This window comes from Notamacropus eugenii, chromosome 6 (assembly GCF_028372415.1).
Source record: "Notamacropus eugenii isolate mMacEug1 chromosome 6, mMacEug1.pri_v2, whole genome shotgun sequence".
Classification (NCBI taxonomy): domain Eukaryota; kingdom Metazoa; phylum Chordata; class Mammalia; order Diprotodontia; family Macropodidae; genus Notamacropus; species Notamacropus eugenii.
Window position 1 is genome coordinate 344,398,047 of NC_092877.1, and position 16,117 is coordinate 344,414,163.

At 39.9% G+C, this 16,117-nt stretch overlaps 1 protein-coding gene across 3 annotated transcripts in view; it reads left to right on the forward strand.

The window, feature by feature from the left end:
* The window catches only part of PEX5L (peroxisomal biogenesis factor 5 like), a 193,663-nt gene that overhangs the window by 123,443 nt on the left and 54,103 nt on the right, over nucleotides 1-16,117 (forward strand). For all 3 annotated transcript variants that reach the window (XM_072618406.1, XM_072618407.1, XM_072618408.1), the window contains one exon: nucleotides 3,788-3,883. In XM_072618406.1, coding sequence (XP_072474507.1) covers nucleotides 3,788-3,883 — 96 coding nt within the window. The remainder of the gene's footprint in view (nucleotides 1-3,787; nucleotides 3,884-16,117) is intronic.

Below are 16,117 nucleotides of genomic sequence, written 5' to 3' on the forward strand. Positions count from 1 at the left end.
GGAATGAGAGTGAATCTAATGTCATCAATGTTAGCGTTATTCTAGAAATAAGTTACAAATAAATGTAAGATTTTTTTTTCTCCTTAGGATAAAATTGAATTTTAAAAATAGAACTAAGGAGCGCATAATTCATTCCTAAATTCTCTACTTTAAATAGTCCTTCACTTTCCAACTCCTTCAACGTTACAGAATCCCAGAGTTTGAAAGAACCTTCTCCCAGTGTTGATTATTCAATGTTGTTAACATCCAGGAGGGAGGGAAATTCTGCCCTTATTCCTTTGGAGATTTAATACCTTCACATTCAATTAGCATAATCCAATCAAGGAAATTTTGTTTGCCTTTTACCAGGGAGTATCAGTAGGAAAATGATGGATTTGACCTTAGAGGACCTGAGTTCACATCCCTGCTCTGTTTTATACCACCTATGTGACCTTGGGCAAGTCACTACCCCCTCCTTGAATCTCAGTTTCTTTATCTGCAAAATGAGGGGCTAAATGATCTCAAAGACCCTTTTCAGCTCTATAGTCTATGAGTTTATGGTTGTGTTTATTCATTTATTAATTTGCTTGTATGTACTCAGCTATGTTGGCAGCTACAATTGCCAGATGTCAGGACCAAAACTTACAATTGGAACAGTTGTTTTTGCTGTTTTCCGTGCAACATATCTAGGTATGCAAGTCAAGGCATAGCCTAATTTGGAATTTCTAGACTAAGCCATAATAACCCAAACATCCCATTACCTCTATCACTGTTTCCAATTTCACAAACACTTTCCGGGCCTGATGTAATTAAGCTTGTTTAAAGAGCATATTGGTTAAGAGTAGAACAGCTTTCTTTTCCCCATGTGTACTAAGCCCCATTCCCTTCTCACTCCTGAACCAGCATTTCTGCACTCACCCTGCTGAGTTGCTGAACAGTTTCAGAAGCCTTTCTTTGAGTGCTGAGGCCGGCTTGAAATTGCCTGCATTTGCGTTCAGCATTCAGCTACACATTGAACATTATTTACTATATTTTGACCGAAAGGAGAATTCATAGGATCATAGTTTCAGAGTCAGAAACAACCTTACAGATCAGCCAGTCCAGCCTCCACATTCTACAGATGAGGAAACTGAGACTGACAGAAGCAGTAAAGTGACTTGTCTCAGAGTTACATACCCAATAAATATCTGAGGTAAGATTTGAATTCAGGTCTTCTCAGTTCTAAGTCCAACATTTTAGCTACTACACTGGGCTTCCTTTCTTTTAAATAGAAAATGTTAGCTAGATGCTTCCTGTTTTCACAGAATCACAGAACTCCACAGCAGGTTTGAAGCTCAGAAGCCAACCCATAAACTCATCCAACCTGTATACTCTGTCTCCCTGTAACTCCCTTGAGACCAGGAACTGTTTTTGCCTTTTCTTTGCTTGGCTGAACAGTGGAGATGTAACTGACAAAGGATCTACTTTCCAAAGGCAATTGATGAATGCAATTAAATCAGTCAATTAACTGCCAGGTACCAAAACACAGTGATAACAGTCAAACAGTCCCTGCCTTCAAGAAGTTTATTTTCTTTGGAGGAAACAGCACATACGTAAGCAGACATGCATGATGTAAATACAAGGCAGATATTTTGGGAGAAGACAACAAAGCAACAGGAGGATGGGGTCAGCAAACACCCTCTCAGAAAGTATGGCTAAGGACTTTCTACTTCTCAAAGTAATATAAAGCGTACTTCTTCAATAAGAATTCTGCAATCAGATTAAGATTCTAGTCACATTTACAGTTTCAAGTCAAAAGGAAAACATAAATTGCAACCCCCAGCATCCTAGGAGACATCTTCGTCTTGCTAAACCGTGACCTTTCCCTTATGCAATCTATAATCCAGACTGGTCTTGAAACATTGATGACCTGGGAGCCAGACCCAGTAAAAGAGTCTTGTTAGACGTGCGCCTGGCGAAAGGCTGATTATCTCTCACTGCTGAAAAGGTGCATAAGAACAGAAATGTTAGTACATGACTTGGCCTTTTATTGTACTAAGGCAGCCTTTAGAAAATGCTCCAGGACAGCTTGTCAGGACTAGCCACTGCTTCAATTGGACCAATTACCTGGGAGAGGGGTCCTCCCTGATAAATCATTTTTGTTGTTCACTCGTTTCAGTCACTCACATCTGACTCTTCATGATCCCAATTGGGGTTTTTCTTGGCAAAGATACTAAAGGGGTTTGCCATTTTCTTCTCCAGCTCCTGTTATAGATGAGGAAACTGAGGCAAACAGTAAAATGAGTTTACCAGGGTCACACAGGTAGTAAGTGCCTGAGGACTGATATTTGAACTCACTAAGATAAGTCTTCCTCACTGAAGGACTGGTGCTCTATGCAATACACCACCTAGTTACCCTAGCTGACACATTATAAGATCCTATTTCTCTCTCTAATTCCCATGCTCAGAATATTGAAGAAGGAATTCCAATTTGTAAAGTTTAGTCTAAATGAATTCTCATCTGACTCAGAGTATACAACTGTCTCCAAAATTCACATGATTGTAGACACTCTTTCAGAGCCTTCTGGAGATGTGTGCATGTAACTAAGTGAAGGTGTTATGTAACCTGTAAAAATTAACACACTGGAGTATAAAATGTTCCCCAGATTCTAATCATTTCACTTTGAACCAATAATAAAGCATGCTGTCCACCTCCTGACAGAAAGATAATGGACTCAATCCACAGAAAGAGTCACACATTTTTGGACATGGCCAATGTGGGAATTTGTTTTGCTTGATTATGCATGTTTACTACAAAGATTTAGCTTTTCTTTCTGTTTCCCCCTGCTAGGGTAGTGGGGTGAGAGAAAGAAAAAAAATGAATGCTTTGTAATTGAAAAATTAGCATTTAATTTTAAAAAGTGATACATCAGCAGGGATTAATGCATCTATCTAGGTATGGCCTGTTAGCCTCTGTTCTTTAGCAAAGACTGGGCTCTAAGGGAATGAGATGAAGCCCATTAGATTATTGTTGCTTGGAGGAAGCAGGGGATGGTTCAGAGTCTACCCTGCTGTGATGGGCTGGACTAGGATGCAGAGAGTAAGGAATCCAGGGGAAGGAAGCCATCCAGGAAGAAAGGGGAGGAGGAGAAGGAGGGAGTACAAAGAATTTATTAAACCTTTACTATTTGCCAGGTACTATCCTAAGTGCTGGAGATGCCAATACAAATTCCAAGAGATCTTCTCAGAGAGTTTACATTCTAATTGGAAAAGACAATACCTAAAGGGAAACTAATAATGGAGGGTAGCTGTGAGGTCCAAGGGAAGGGAGAGGGCTTGGGAGTGACAAGAAGGCAAGATAAGGCAAGAGCTCATCTATCAGAGACATCCAGGGCAGAATCTGGGCAACGCTAGTGGGAGGGGCTAAAGAGGATGCCATGGTAGAAGCAGCATGGTTTGCAAATAGCATGACATGATGTGGAGCCATGAGTGCACGAGAGACTGGGGAGAGACATGGACATCCGACTTCCTGCTTGGCTGAGCCTTTGATCTTCCATGGTACTAGCTCTGTTATCAGATCTACCCTGGCCTGTGGGCAGTTCTCTATGTCCCATGGAAGGGTGGTCATCTTGAGAAATATTCCTGTAATAAATATGTAATAATATATTATATTATTATTATATATATTATTTATTATTATATTATATAAATAAATAAGTAATAAACATAAGGTCTCTTGCAGGTGCCTCTTGCAGGAGGCCAAATGGAGTGAAACGGGGACAGCTGTGACTCATTTGATCACAACGTCATTGTTTTGGGTTTATTTTAGGCTCGCCTGACCAAAGAACATCGCTGGGGAAGTGCATTACTCTCTAGAAACCACTCGTTAGAAGAGGAATTTGAAAGGGCAAAAGCAGCAGTGGAGGTAAGTTTTCTAACAAGTACAATTTTCTGTTCTAGGCTTTTTCTAAGACAAAAGCTCAAACCCAAAACCCTTTAGGCTATATATATATAGTACCCATCAATGGCTCTAGGAACTTATTAATGTGGGTACTGTCTCCAATGGTGCCAGCAACAACTCACCCATACGTTTTCATACTATACAGTTCTTATTCATTAATCTATATCTTCCTGTAAATTCAGAGCATCTTAGCCTGGTGACTATCGATAGATTTCATGTGGTCTGTCAACTTGGATGGAGAAAAAAATCATGTCTTTATTTGCACTAATCTCTAACTGAAGCTTAGCATTTCCTTCAATTGTTTAAAAATCCTTCTTTGAGAATGGATCTCTAGGCTTCACCAGACTGGGGTCTCTGACGCCAAAGACATGAAGATCCCGTGATGTAAATCTTCAACAGGGGGTCACTCAATATGCTAGGGGACCTACCTCCTATTCTCTTGACATTGTATGGAAACCACTGTAGGGTACAGGCTATCCATAGGTTATCTCTCTCACTCTCCCTTGCTATGTAACCCGTCGTTATAACTACAGACAACAATCACAGCTTTTCATCTTTATTCTGTTGTGTATTTAGGACACCTTGGGAATGGGGCAGTTAGATGATATGGTAGATAGAGCACTGTGCTTGGAATCAGGAAAACTCATCCTCTCGAGTTCAAATCTGGCCTCTGACACTTACCAGCTGTGTGACCCTGAGCAAGTCACCTAACTCTATCTCAGTTTCCTCACCTATAAAATGAGTTAGAGAAGGAAATGGAAAGCCACTCCAGTATCTTTGCCAAGAAAACCTCCAAAGGGGGTCATGAAGAATCACACGTGACTGAAATGACAAAACTATAATAGGAATGAGACTAGATGTAGAGTCTATGGTCTTGTCCTTCAGGTATCAAGCAGGTCACCACAAGATCTGCTTGGCCCCAGAAGGCAGAGCTGAGAACAGTGGGTGGAATTTGCAAAGAAGCAAATTTAAGTTTTATGTAAGACAAAATAAACCTTTTAACAATTTGAGCTATTGGAAAATGGAACAAGGTGCCTCAAGGAAAAGTAAGTTCTCCTCACTAGAAGAGTCTAAGCAAATGCTGGATAACTGCTTGTTAGGTATTTAATAGAGCTAGATTCTGGATCAGGTGTGTTGCACATCCTCTGAGAGACCTTCTAGATAGATCCATGATCCTCTGAACTCTGGAATTCCTTAGTTCCTAGACCAGCTTTGGAGAAGGACACTGTGGGGAGATCCTGGTCCTAGTAGGACTAACAGAGAAGGACATGCCTATCACTTCCATAGCAACCCCTTAAGACTTTGTATATTAGAAAATCTGGCCTTTCTTTTGGGTATCCTGTTACATCCCAGACCTAGAAACCAAGAAAACTAATCACAGAAACATATATTTAGGGTGGAAATCCCTTTAAAAACCATCAAGTACTCTTCCTTCTTCATTTATAGATAAGGAAATTGAGGTAGAGAGAGGGTAAGTGACTTAAGCAGAGTCGTAGCGCTAGGAAGTGTTTGAGGAAGAAATTGAACCCTGGTCTTCCAGATTTGAGGTGCCTTATCCACCATGCTAGGCTGCTACTTCACAATAAATAACTGGGACTCCTGAGCCAATAGGAGCAAACAACATTGAATCATGTAATCTCTGCACTTCTACTTCAAAGCTTGTACGTCATCATGCTTAAGAACCCAGTGATATCCTGGGTGTGGGAGTTTTTTATTTCTTTTTATTTCTTCTGAATCTTTTGGTTAATATTAACCTAACCTGGCCAAAACCTGTCTCATGGGATGTGAAAATTTACTTACAAACATTAAGAATTTCTTAGATAAGAAGCCAGAGGAAGAATCTCATTGTTTCTGATTCCTTGTCGACATCTATATCCTCCTTAGTTAGCCTATTTCTGAATCTTCTAGGTGTAGTTTAATCTGTCACCTGACTAGTTTAACCTAAAGAGTTTGTTTCATAAAGTTGATTTCCTTAAGGGCTGTATGAGACTAGATTCTCTTTAAGTTAGTACAATTTTCATGACATTGAAGGAAGTATGGGATTATGAATCTATCTTTTCTTTAACTTTTATGGTCCAAGAGGAAGGTACAGGATTGTAATACGTAAATGAATTAATTCTCTGACATAATTTTTCCCAGAAGAAACCTCATTAGAATCCTAATGAGGGTTCAGATTTTCCCTGAGGCCTGAACTTATATTTGAGCACAATGGCAAAACTTAGGTTTTTTCCTCCATAATTTCTGCATTGTGGTAAGTATATATTTGTTAGCAGTTACTCACTACATGAATTCAGAGAGGAGATAATGGGACAAAAGAGGAAATATTTTTCCCTTAAAACCCTCAATGGACTCATTAGTATAGAATGTAAGTCCCTTGTGGGTAAGAACGAGTTCACATTTGTCTTTCCATCCACAGTACCTAGCAGAGGGCCAGCCATATAGCATATGGCAGATCTGTAATAAATACCTGATGGTTGGTTGATCGACAGATGGGATGCTTTGCACCAGACTAACTTCTCCAGGTACTTCCTAGAAGTATGCAAAGCTACTTATGTGACATCATTAATTGATTCATGTGAGTGATCAAGCATGAAAAATCTACTTGAAAATGGAATATGGTCAAATGGGGAAAAAACTGTTCCATTTGGTTCAAACCCAGAAGGATACTCACTAGTACCTGAGCTGGGCTGGTTTATGAGTCTGGAGCATGCATGCTTCAGCAAAGCATGAACTAGTGAGAAGTTCTCTTTCATTATTGATCTAAGATCTTGAATGCCATAATTCTCCTGGGAATGTAGTTCATTTCAAGGGCTATCTCGCCATCAGTGGTTGAACAAAATAATGGCCGCTATTCATTCTCTCTGTAACAGAGCTCTCAAGGCATAATCAAATCACCGTCTGCCATTTAGCCCTTCTTGTATTCTTTCCATTCCGAGTGATAGCTCCATCACAGTGTCCAATCAGTCCTAGGAAGCCCAACGAGTGCACTAATTCATCTTATTAAAGTTCAGTCCATCCAATTTTCTTTTTTTAAATCCTGGTTTCTTTTTCTTTTTTTTTAAATTGCAATTGGATTTAGTACTCTTGTGAGTGGATGAGACCAGCCAAGTCCCCATCATCTGACTGTTCACATTTCCTGAGCCAGCAGCAACGATCTTCAGTTTCACTTATATAGATTTGCCAGACCCTGGGGTTAACTAATGAGGATTGACCTCCTGCTGTGTTCAGAACATTATGTCAGGCAGCATACAAAAAAGAAGATGCAGCCTTTGACTAGCTTTTGTAATGCTCATAGTCAAGATGACAAAACATTCACAAAAGGACAGTCACCAACAAAATATCACAGCACAGACTCAAAGAACATAAGATGCGAGGGTGGGAAGGGACCTGAGAAACCCCCTTATCCAGCCTTCCATTCAATGCAGGAATCCCTTGGCTAGGCACCATGCAAAGGCATGAAGGGTAGAATTGGTCATGGGGGATGTTGGATTCCATCGGAAGCAAATTGGCTTGGTTGGAACAGAAAGACTGCTTTGAGGGGTAAAGAAAGTTGTTGGTGGAGGCATAGGGAGAGCAGAAAAGAGAGATCTAAAGCTCTGATCTAAACCTCAGGAGCCATCAGGTCCAACCCTATCATTTTACAGATTTTTACCTCCTTTTTCTGAGGTCCAGGGAAGAAGTGACTTTCCCAGGATTAGTATGTGCCAGAAGTGAGACTTTTAAAAGTTTGTAAATCAAAGAATTGAAGATTTTGAACTAAAAAGGACCTTGGAGGACAGACATCAAGACCAAACCCTTCCAAGGGTTTTATATCCGAGGAAACTGAGGCCCAGATAAGTTAGGTGACTAGCCAGAGATGATAGATAGTGTCAAAAGCAGAATTAGAATCCACATCCCCCCAACTCATACTCCAATGCCCTATCCCCTGTGTCATACTGGGGAAGAGTGAGTTGGATGAAGACCTTGAATGAAGAACTAAGCAAAGGAGTTTAGATTTAAGACAAAGGAGCTACTATCCCAGTTCAGATACTCATCCCCTTTCACTTGACTATCCAAACAACCTCTTCCATCTGCCTGCCTCTTGTCTTTCCCTTTGACCACATTGCTTTCACATCGCTACTAAAGCAAACTTTTTGATTCACCACTTGACCAAATCACTCTTGGACTCAACAACCTTCAGTGGGTCCCCATTGTCTATACTCCTTAGCCTGGCATACAAGGCCTTCCACAGCTTGCCTCTCCAGCCTTATTTCATAGTTTTCACACATTGTCATTCACTGATTTCCACACCCTGCACACCAACCAAGCTAGCTTGTTCACTATTCTCTAATGGCATCTTACCCTCTCCAGTTTGTAGTAGTAGTAGTAGTAGTGGTAGCAGTAGTAGTAGTAGTAGTAGTAGTAGTAATAGTAGTAGTAGTAGTAGTAGTGGTAGCAGTAGTAGCAGTAGTAGTAGTAGTAGTAGTAGTGGTAGCAGTAGTAGTAGTAGTAGTAGTAGTGGTAGTGGTAGCAGTAGTAGTAGTAGTAATAGTAGTAGTAGTAGTAGTAGTAGTAGTAGCAGCAGCAGCAGCAGTAGGCATTTTATAGCATTTTAAAGTTAACAAAACACTTTACATACATTATCTCATGATTCTCTCAACTGCTCTATAAGGAAGGCTCTCCAAATATTTGTAACCCCATTTAAGATATGAGGAAACTGAGGTCAGATAAGTGACTTGTTCCTGTCATGCTACTAATGTCAGAGACAGAATAAAAAGAGATAGGCCTGTTTGGAGTCATCAGACCCGGGTTCCAATCTCAGCTCTGTTGTTTAACTCTCTGTGTAGCCTTTGGCAATTGATTCCAGATTTTTAATTTCTCATGTGTAAAAATGAGGGTTTGAGCATCTTAGGTCCCTTCTGGGCCAAATTCTTACCATCCTCTGATTTCATCTACTTGTAAACCATCCCCTGTGCCTGGAATAGCATCTACCCACCTCTCCTCATGTCTACCTATTAATATTCTTTCCTTCCTTTAAGACTGTCCTCTCCAACCCAGATATGGGGAGAAAAAAAGATTCTGAGTTAAAGGCCTGGGGTTTACAATTTACCTCTGTCATGTATTACCTATGAGACTTTGGACAAGTCATTTATCATGTCCAGGCCAGAAGTCTAGCAGACATCTTCCTGAGTTCAGATCTGGCCTCCAACGCTTCCTAGCTGTGTGGTTCTAGGTAAATCACTTTGACCCACTTGCATCCATTGTCTCATCTGTAAAATGAGCTAGAGAAGAAAATGGCAAACTACTCTAGTATCTTTGCCAAGAAAATCCTAAATAGGGTCACGAAGAGTTCAGCATAACTGAAATGAAGGAAAACCACCAGCACCTTGTTCACAGAACTAGTGTGTATCAGAGTGAGGGCTTAAATCCAGGTCTTACTGACTCCAAGGTCATTCTTTATCTGTTATCAGCATTATTATTCAGTCCTATGAATTACCCTGGTCCCTCATATTTATTGTCTGGATTAAAAACACGTGAAAGTTACTTAGAAAAATATCCAAGAAAGGCCAGAAAGAAGCAGGACAACTTTCAATGCCAAAGTAAGGTTGAATTTATTATTTTCTTCATTCACTATATATTTAAAGAGAAAAACCACCATGTACACAGGAGAGAGCTGTAGCTTCCTCTTTTTTCAGCTCTCCTCTGCATATGGAAATCCTGATTCTGTTTAGTGTTAAGTTCTAAATAAAAGTAAATTAAATTTTTAAGCACTGTAACCAAAGCTAGACTTGAAGAAAAGATCTACTGTTTTTTCAAGGTACACTCAATACCCAACGTGGTAGGTGAGTTCATGATGAAGTATTAAAGAATATATGTCAAAATTTTGTGAATTCAGTGCCAAACAGAAAAGCAAGAGACTGTGGCAAAGAGAAGATATGTTGCATAATAAAGGGAATTTTTAAAGATATCACAAAAAAAGAAAAATGCCCAAGAGAAACAAACTTGCCTCATGACACATCACAAGATTATTCCAGAAAAGATTAGAACTGAGGCTGAACACCCAAGCATTTTATTAGTTGTTTTATTTTCCCTGAAAATAGTTTTTTTCCGGAAACAGAAAGGTTGTGTGTGTTCATTCATCTTGTGATGATTACAGCAAGCTTGACCTTCCTCCTCAGACCTGGGGGCTTATTTATATGCCCTGAGGACAGAGGGAAGGGGCCTTCAGATGCCTGTCTTCCCTCCCATCTCCTACATTCTACTCACAACCAGTAGCCTTGATACACTGTCAGCTACTAAAATTCCTTTCCTAGGAAAATGGAGATGATGGATGGTTGACCCATAGAATTCCTGCATAGCCTTAGAAACCCCCTAAGCTGTCTCCAGAAAGCAAAAACAGAGACTACAACCCCTCCTCAGCATGGAGGACAATGTGCTTGACTGAGCTGTACACATATACATACAATCACATATACACACACATGCATGCACATACACACATATGCACACAGGCATGAACACAAATGCACACTTATGATGCACAAACATGCGCACCTACTCTTCACAACCAAATGCATGGTCAAAATAGAATGCGTATTGGTCTTGGAGTCAGGAAGATCTCAGTTCAAATCCCATAAAAAAAACAGAATCTTCCAGTTGGAAGGAATCTCAGGGGCCACCTAGTCCACCCTAGGCCTAAAAATAGAATCCCTCTTCAGCATGGCCAATGAGTTGTCATCTGGTCTTTGCTTAATGACCTCTAGACAGGAGGAATCAAAGTAACTGGCCTTTACATAGGATTTAAAGCTATGCTAAGCACTTTACAGATGTTGTCTCTGAAATTTTCACAAACTTGGGAAGAAAGTCCCACAGGTATGGGACTATTCCCTTTATTATGCAACATATCTTCTCTTTGCCACAGTCTCTTGCTTTTCTGTTTGGCACTGAATTCACAAAATTTTGACATATATTATTGGGATAATAAATCCCAATTTTATAGCTGGGAAAACTGAGGCTCAGCAAGGTTAGGTGACTTTCATTTTGTTTCATTTTTGTCTTTGTGTTCCCTACATCAAAGGTGTCAAACATACCCGTGACACTCCTGATCATCGTTTGAACCAGGTTAAAATGCAATTGGGTGATATATTTAACAAAATAAATTAAAATATAATAAAGCACAGATAATATTATACTTTAAAACTGTCAATATATGAAATCCTTATGTATAGAGTAGTGGTTCCTATTTCTCTTTGCGTTTCACATAGTAGGCTCTTTAAATAATTGGACTGGTTGATTTGCAGGAAGGAGAAAGCTAGCCAGTGTCTGTGGTGGGATTCAAACCTAGATCTTTCTTCTTCCCAAGTCAGAGCTTTAGGCACTATATTAACCATCCACCTGAAGTAGCCCTGCCCACTTTGGGAGAGCCCTGATTCTAAAAAAGTTTTCTCCCCTTTCATCAAATCTATATTTTGCCCTCTTTGCCACTTCTGACCACCTCTGAGATATGCCACCTGTGTGACCTTGAGCAAGTCACATTCTCTCTGTTTTAGTTTTCTCATCCACAAAAATAAGACATCTACCACTCAGGTTCATTGTGAGAAGCAAGTCATTTACATGAGCACTTTGTAAACCTAAAAATTCTATGTCTCTGCTAGCTATTATTACTATGCTAATATTAATTAGGACCAGATTTTACCATTTTCCTGTGCAAAGAAGTTCCATGTGTATTGATCAATTATAACAATTGGAAACTGTATAATAGGTATCTCTTTGGAAAACCCTTGGATTCCAGCTCTTTATCTGCTTACTTCATGGAAGCTGCATGGATTGTAAGCTTCTTGAGGGCAGGGATAGTTTTGGTTTTGTCTTGGCATCAGAAGAGCAGAGAGTCACAGATCTAAAGCAGGAGGAGACCCTAGAAGCCACGAATCTGACCACTTAGTCCAACTGAGACCCAGAAAGCTCAGTTGACTTACCCAATGGCACATGGGTTATAACTGGCAATGATGTGGCTCAAACTCAGGAACTATGACCCTCACTCTTTCTACTGCATCATATTCCCTCTCAGTCCTTAGTACAGCATCTGACACATAGCAGATGCTTAACAAATGCAAGGTGAATGACTAAATGAGGATATCCTTGGAACAATGGAGGAAACATGTCTATTATTTCTTTTCTATCCCCTTAAAACATGCTACGCTATAATTTCTATAGACTAGCAAAAAACCAATCAGCAAACGTGTTAAGCACTTACTATGTATTAGGCATTATGGTAAACACTTTACATGGAAAGAAAAATCTTAAAGTCTCTGCTATCAAGGAATTTACTTTCTAATGATCAAGGGAGCACACATGTGTGTATATACATATATGTATGTATACATATATATATGATATATTCAAAGTAGTAACCTTAGAAGAGAAATAATTGGCAACTGGGAGTCTGGGAAAGGCCTCCTGAGAAAGGTAGTATTTGAACTGAGTTTTTAAGGAAAGTAGGGGTTAAGGGGGCAAGGGTGATGAGGGAGAGAATTCTAGGCATGGGGCACAGTCAGTGCAAAGACCCTGAGATGAGAAACGGCAAGCAGGCCAGTGTGACTAGACTTCAGAGTAGTACATGGAAGGGAGGAATGTGAAAGAAGGGGAAGCTAGGAAAGGACCAAGTCATAAAGAGCTTAAGATACTGAACAAAAATAGTTTACACTTGATGCTAGAAATCATTGAGAGCTGCTAGAGTTCATTGATTAGGATAGTGACATGGACAGACCTTTCTTTTGGAAAATCACTATGGTGACTGAATGGAGGATATATTGAAATGGGGAGGAACTAGAGGCAGGAAGACCAATGAGGAAGCTGTTCCAATAGTCCAGGTGAGAGCAGATGAGGGTTTGAATTAGAGTAGAAGGAAAAGGGACATATTTGAGGACTGTGGAGAAAGAAATGACAAGATTTCACATGAAATTGGCTATGTGGGGTAAATGAGAATGACAGCTTGGCTGGGAGGATGATGGTGCTCAGAAGGATCTGCAGAGTGAAGGGTTGGGAAGAAGGGGAGGTAAAATGATAAATTCTGTTTTGAAAATGTTGAGTTTGTGATAGCTATGAGACCTCTAGTTCAAGTCGTCCAAGAGTTTGTTGGTGTTATCAGAGAGGAGCTCTGGAGAAAGACTGGGCTGAACTCCCATCTGGAAGTTATTTGATGAGAGATGACAATAGGACCCATCAGAGCTGATGAGATCACCATGAGTACAGGAAGGAAAGGGAAGAGGGCCCAGCTTCAAGCTGGTGAAACATTCCTCTAGGGGTACACTTGAGCCAGTCTCAAAATAATAGGCATGGGAGAGTCACAGTCTTGCCAGTTCCATGGATGCTGCTGGGTTTGATTTACGTGTTTTAATTAATGTTTTAATTACTGGACTCATCCCCTGAGACAGTTTTGCTGTAGGCTACAGGTTTAAAAATTAAATAACTAACTAAATAAATCACAGAGTAAGAGAAAATAAGCAGGACCCACATTGGCAGCAGCAAAGGCAGTGTCTCTCGAGACAAGACTCCAAGAATCTCACAGTCAGATTTCAAAGGGACCTTAGGGGTTATCTAGGTTAGCCCCTACTTGATCATCCAGCCTTTGCTTGAAAACCTTCCTGGAGAGAAAGCCCATTACATCCAGAGGCAGCCCATTCCATTTTTGGAGTGCCAGCTAAAGCTTCACAGGAAAATATCCCTTAATATCAGTGCCTTCTGTCCATTGATCATCTCCAGTTTTTCCAGCATATAACTGGTTTGTACATCAGCACCCCCATTAAGCCGTAAGCTCCTTGCAATCGGGGACTTTCTTTTACCTTACTTTGTATCCTCCCTACTTAGCACAGTGCCTGACTATGTAGTAAAGGCTCAATAAATATTTATACTGACTGGGAACTCAATTCTTAGAAAGTTTTCCTTACCTCGCTTACATTTTCCTCTTTTAATATCTACCCATTACTCCTAATTCTTCCCTTTGAGACTTTGCCAAACAAGTGCAATTACTTTTTCACACGGAAGCCATTCAAATACTTGAAGACAGTTATAAGTATCTTCTCTTTTCTAGGCTAAGTGCCCGCATTTCCTCCATGTATATTATAACATATAATCTTAAGGCTCTTCACTATCTTGGTTACTCTCCTGTATTCCTGCATGTCAAGAGCCTCCCTAAAATGTGGCACCCAAAACAAAAAATACTGTTCCAAAGCAGACCAGAGCAGAACCATTAACTCCCTAGTTCTAGACACTTAGCACTCTTTTTAATGCAGCATCAGTTTGCAAGCCCATCTTAGGGCTTTCATCACATTGTTGATATATATTGAGCTTGTTGTACTGTTTAAATCCCCAGATCTTTTTCTTAGAAGACAAGTCATAGAATTAAAGAGTTGGAAGAGATCTCAAAGGTCATCTAGTTCAAGCCATACCTAAAAAGAGAATCCCCTCTAATCCCTCAACCAATGATCATCTTCTAGACTTGAAGAATTCAGTGGTGTGGGAGGTGGAACTCGCTCCTTCCAGAAACAGTCCATTATACCCCAAAAGTTAAAATTGTTGGGAAATGTTTACTTACATAGACAGAGCCTCAATCTGCCTCTTGGCAACTTCCCCTATTCTCCTGCTTCTGCCCTTGGGGCCAAGCAAAACAAGTCTAACATATCTTCTTGTGAATCATAAAATTCAACAAAATGAAATCAATAAACATTTATTAAGCATCTACAATGTACATTGTACAATGTACAATGGGGCATCACAGTACGTGCCCTCAAGGAGGACATATCTACTGGGGGAAGCAAGTGAACCTATAATCGATTACTTAATTGATTACTTAAACTTATTAAATTCCCGAGATGGACCAAGCACAGTCTTGCGTACTGGAAACGAAGACCAAAATGAAGCTGTTTTTGTCCTTAAGAAACTTACATTGGGGGAAGGGGAGGGTTGGGATAGAATTTGTGCACAGTTGAATCAAGCATTTAAATTCCTATATCCCTATAATCCCAAATCCAGATTAGGAAGATAGCTAGAGATAGATATTTTCATGCATATATTTATATATGTACATGTGCATAATACGTATATATGTATGTGGGTATATATGTATGTATTTTGGACAGCATTTTCAAACTATGACCCAGGGGTTGGTCTTCATCTGGTGTTTATTCACTTTGGAGGGGAAAAGGCAGGAAATGAGCATTTCTATAACTTCTACTATGGCAGGTACTATGCTAAACATTTATGAATATTCTCTCCATTGAATCTCACAACTCTATGAGATAGGTACTGTTATTATCTCCACTTTACAGTAGAGGAAACTGAGGCAAACAGAGATTAAGTGATTCATGAAGGGTCACATAGCTAATTAGTGACTCCAGGAAGTCTCTGTGCAGAGAGTTACCTACAAAGATGAAATCACAGGTCCAAAACAACAATAAAATAATAGTGTCCATAGGTATGTAGATATGCTGCCCCCCTCCCCAAAAAAAAGCATTGTAAGGATGATAGGTATTTTCACATTGTTGTGATGCAGTCCCTAAAAAGCAATTGAAACTTTTAAAAGCTGTAATGTGCCCTTTGGCCAATCGCTCTAGCTCCCTGAGCCTCAGTTTCCTCATCTGTAAAATGACAAGGAGGAAGGGGACTGGACTAGATTGCCACTGAGGTCCTTTCCTATGTCTTTGCTTAGGAAACCTAAGATCTACCATATGTAGACTCAAAGAATAGCTAACAATAGTTTAAGGGACCCAGAAACAAAAGGAAGCATTTTCTTTCTAGACAAAGGTTTAGTTTTCCCCTGAATTCATTTTTGTCATATCTGACTCTAAATGTGATCAACACCGTCGACACACCAGATAGATTGAGAGGAAGCTGTGGATGACTCTGAAGCTCTGATCCTTAATCTTGGATTAACTAAGAAACTGCTGACTTGGGAGCTTGCCTACCCAGAAGATTGTCTCTTTCTCCCATCCTCAGCCTGTTTCACATTTTCTTTCTTTGAAAGTTTCACCTCTTTCATGTAGGAGGAAGGGATTAATGGATTGAAAGCCTGTTACCTGCTGAATGTATTACACAAAATTATCTTCAGGTCATATTTAATATCCTGAAAAGAACAATTTTCTCCCATTCGGGAAAGTTAGAAAAGACCCTTTGGGCAAAGAAAAAAGTCACTGGATGAATATTTTAATTTAACCCTTTTCA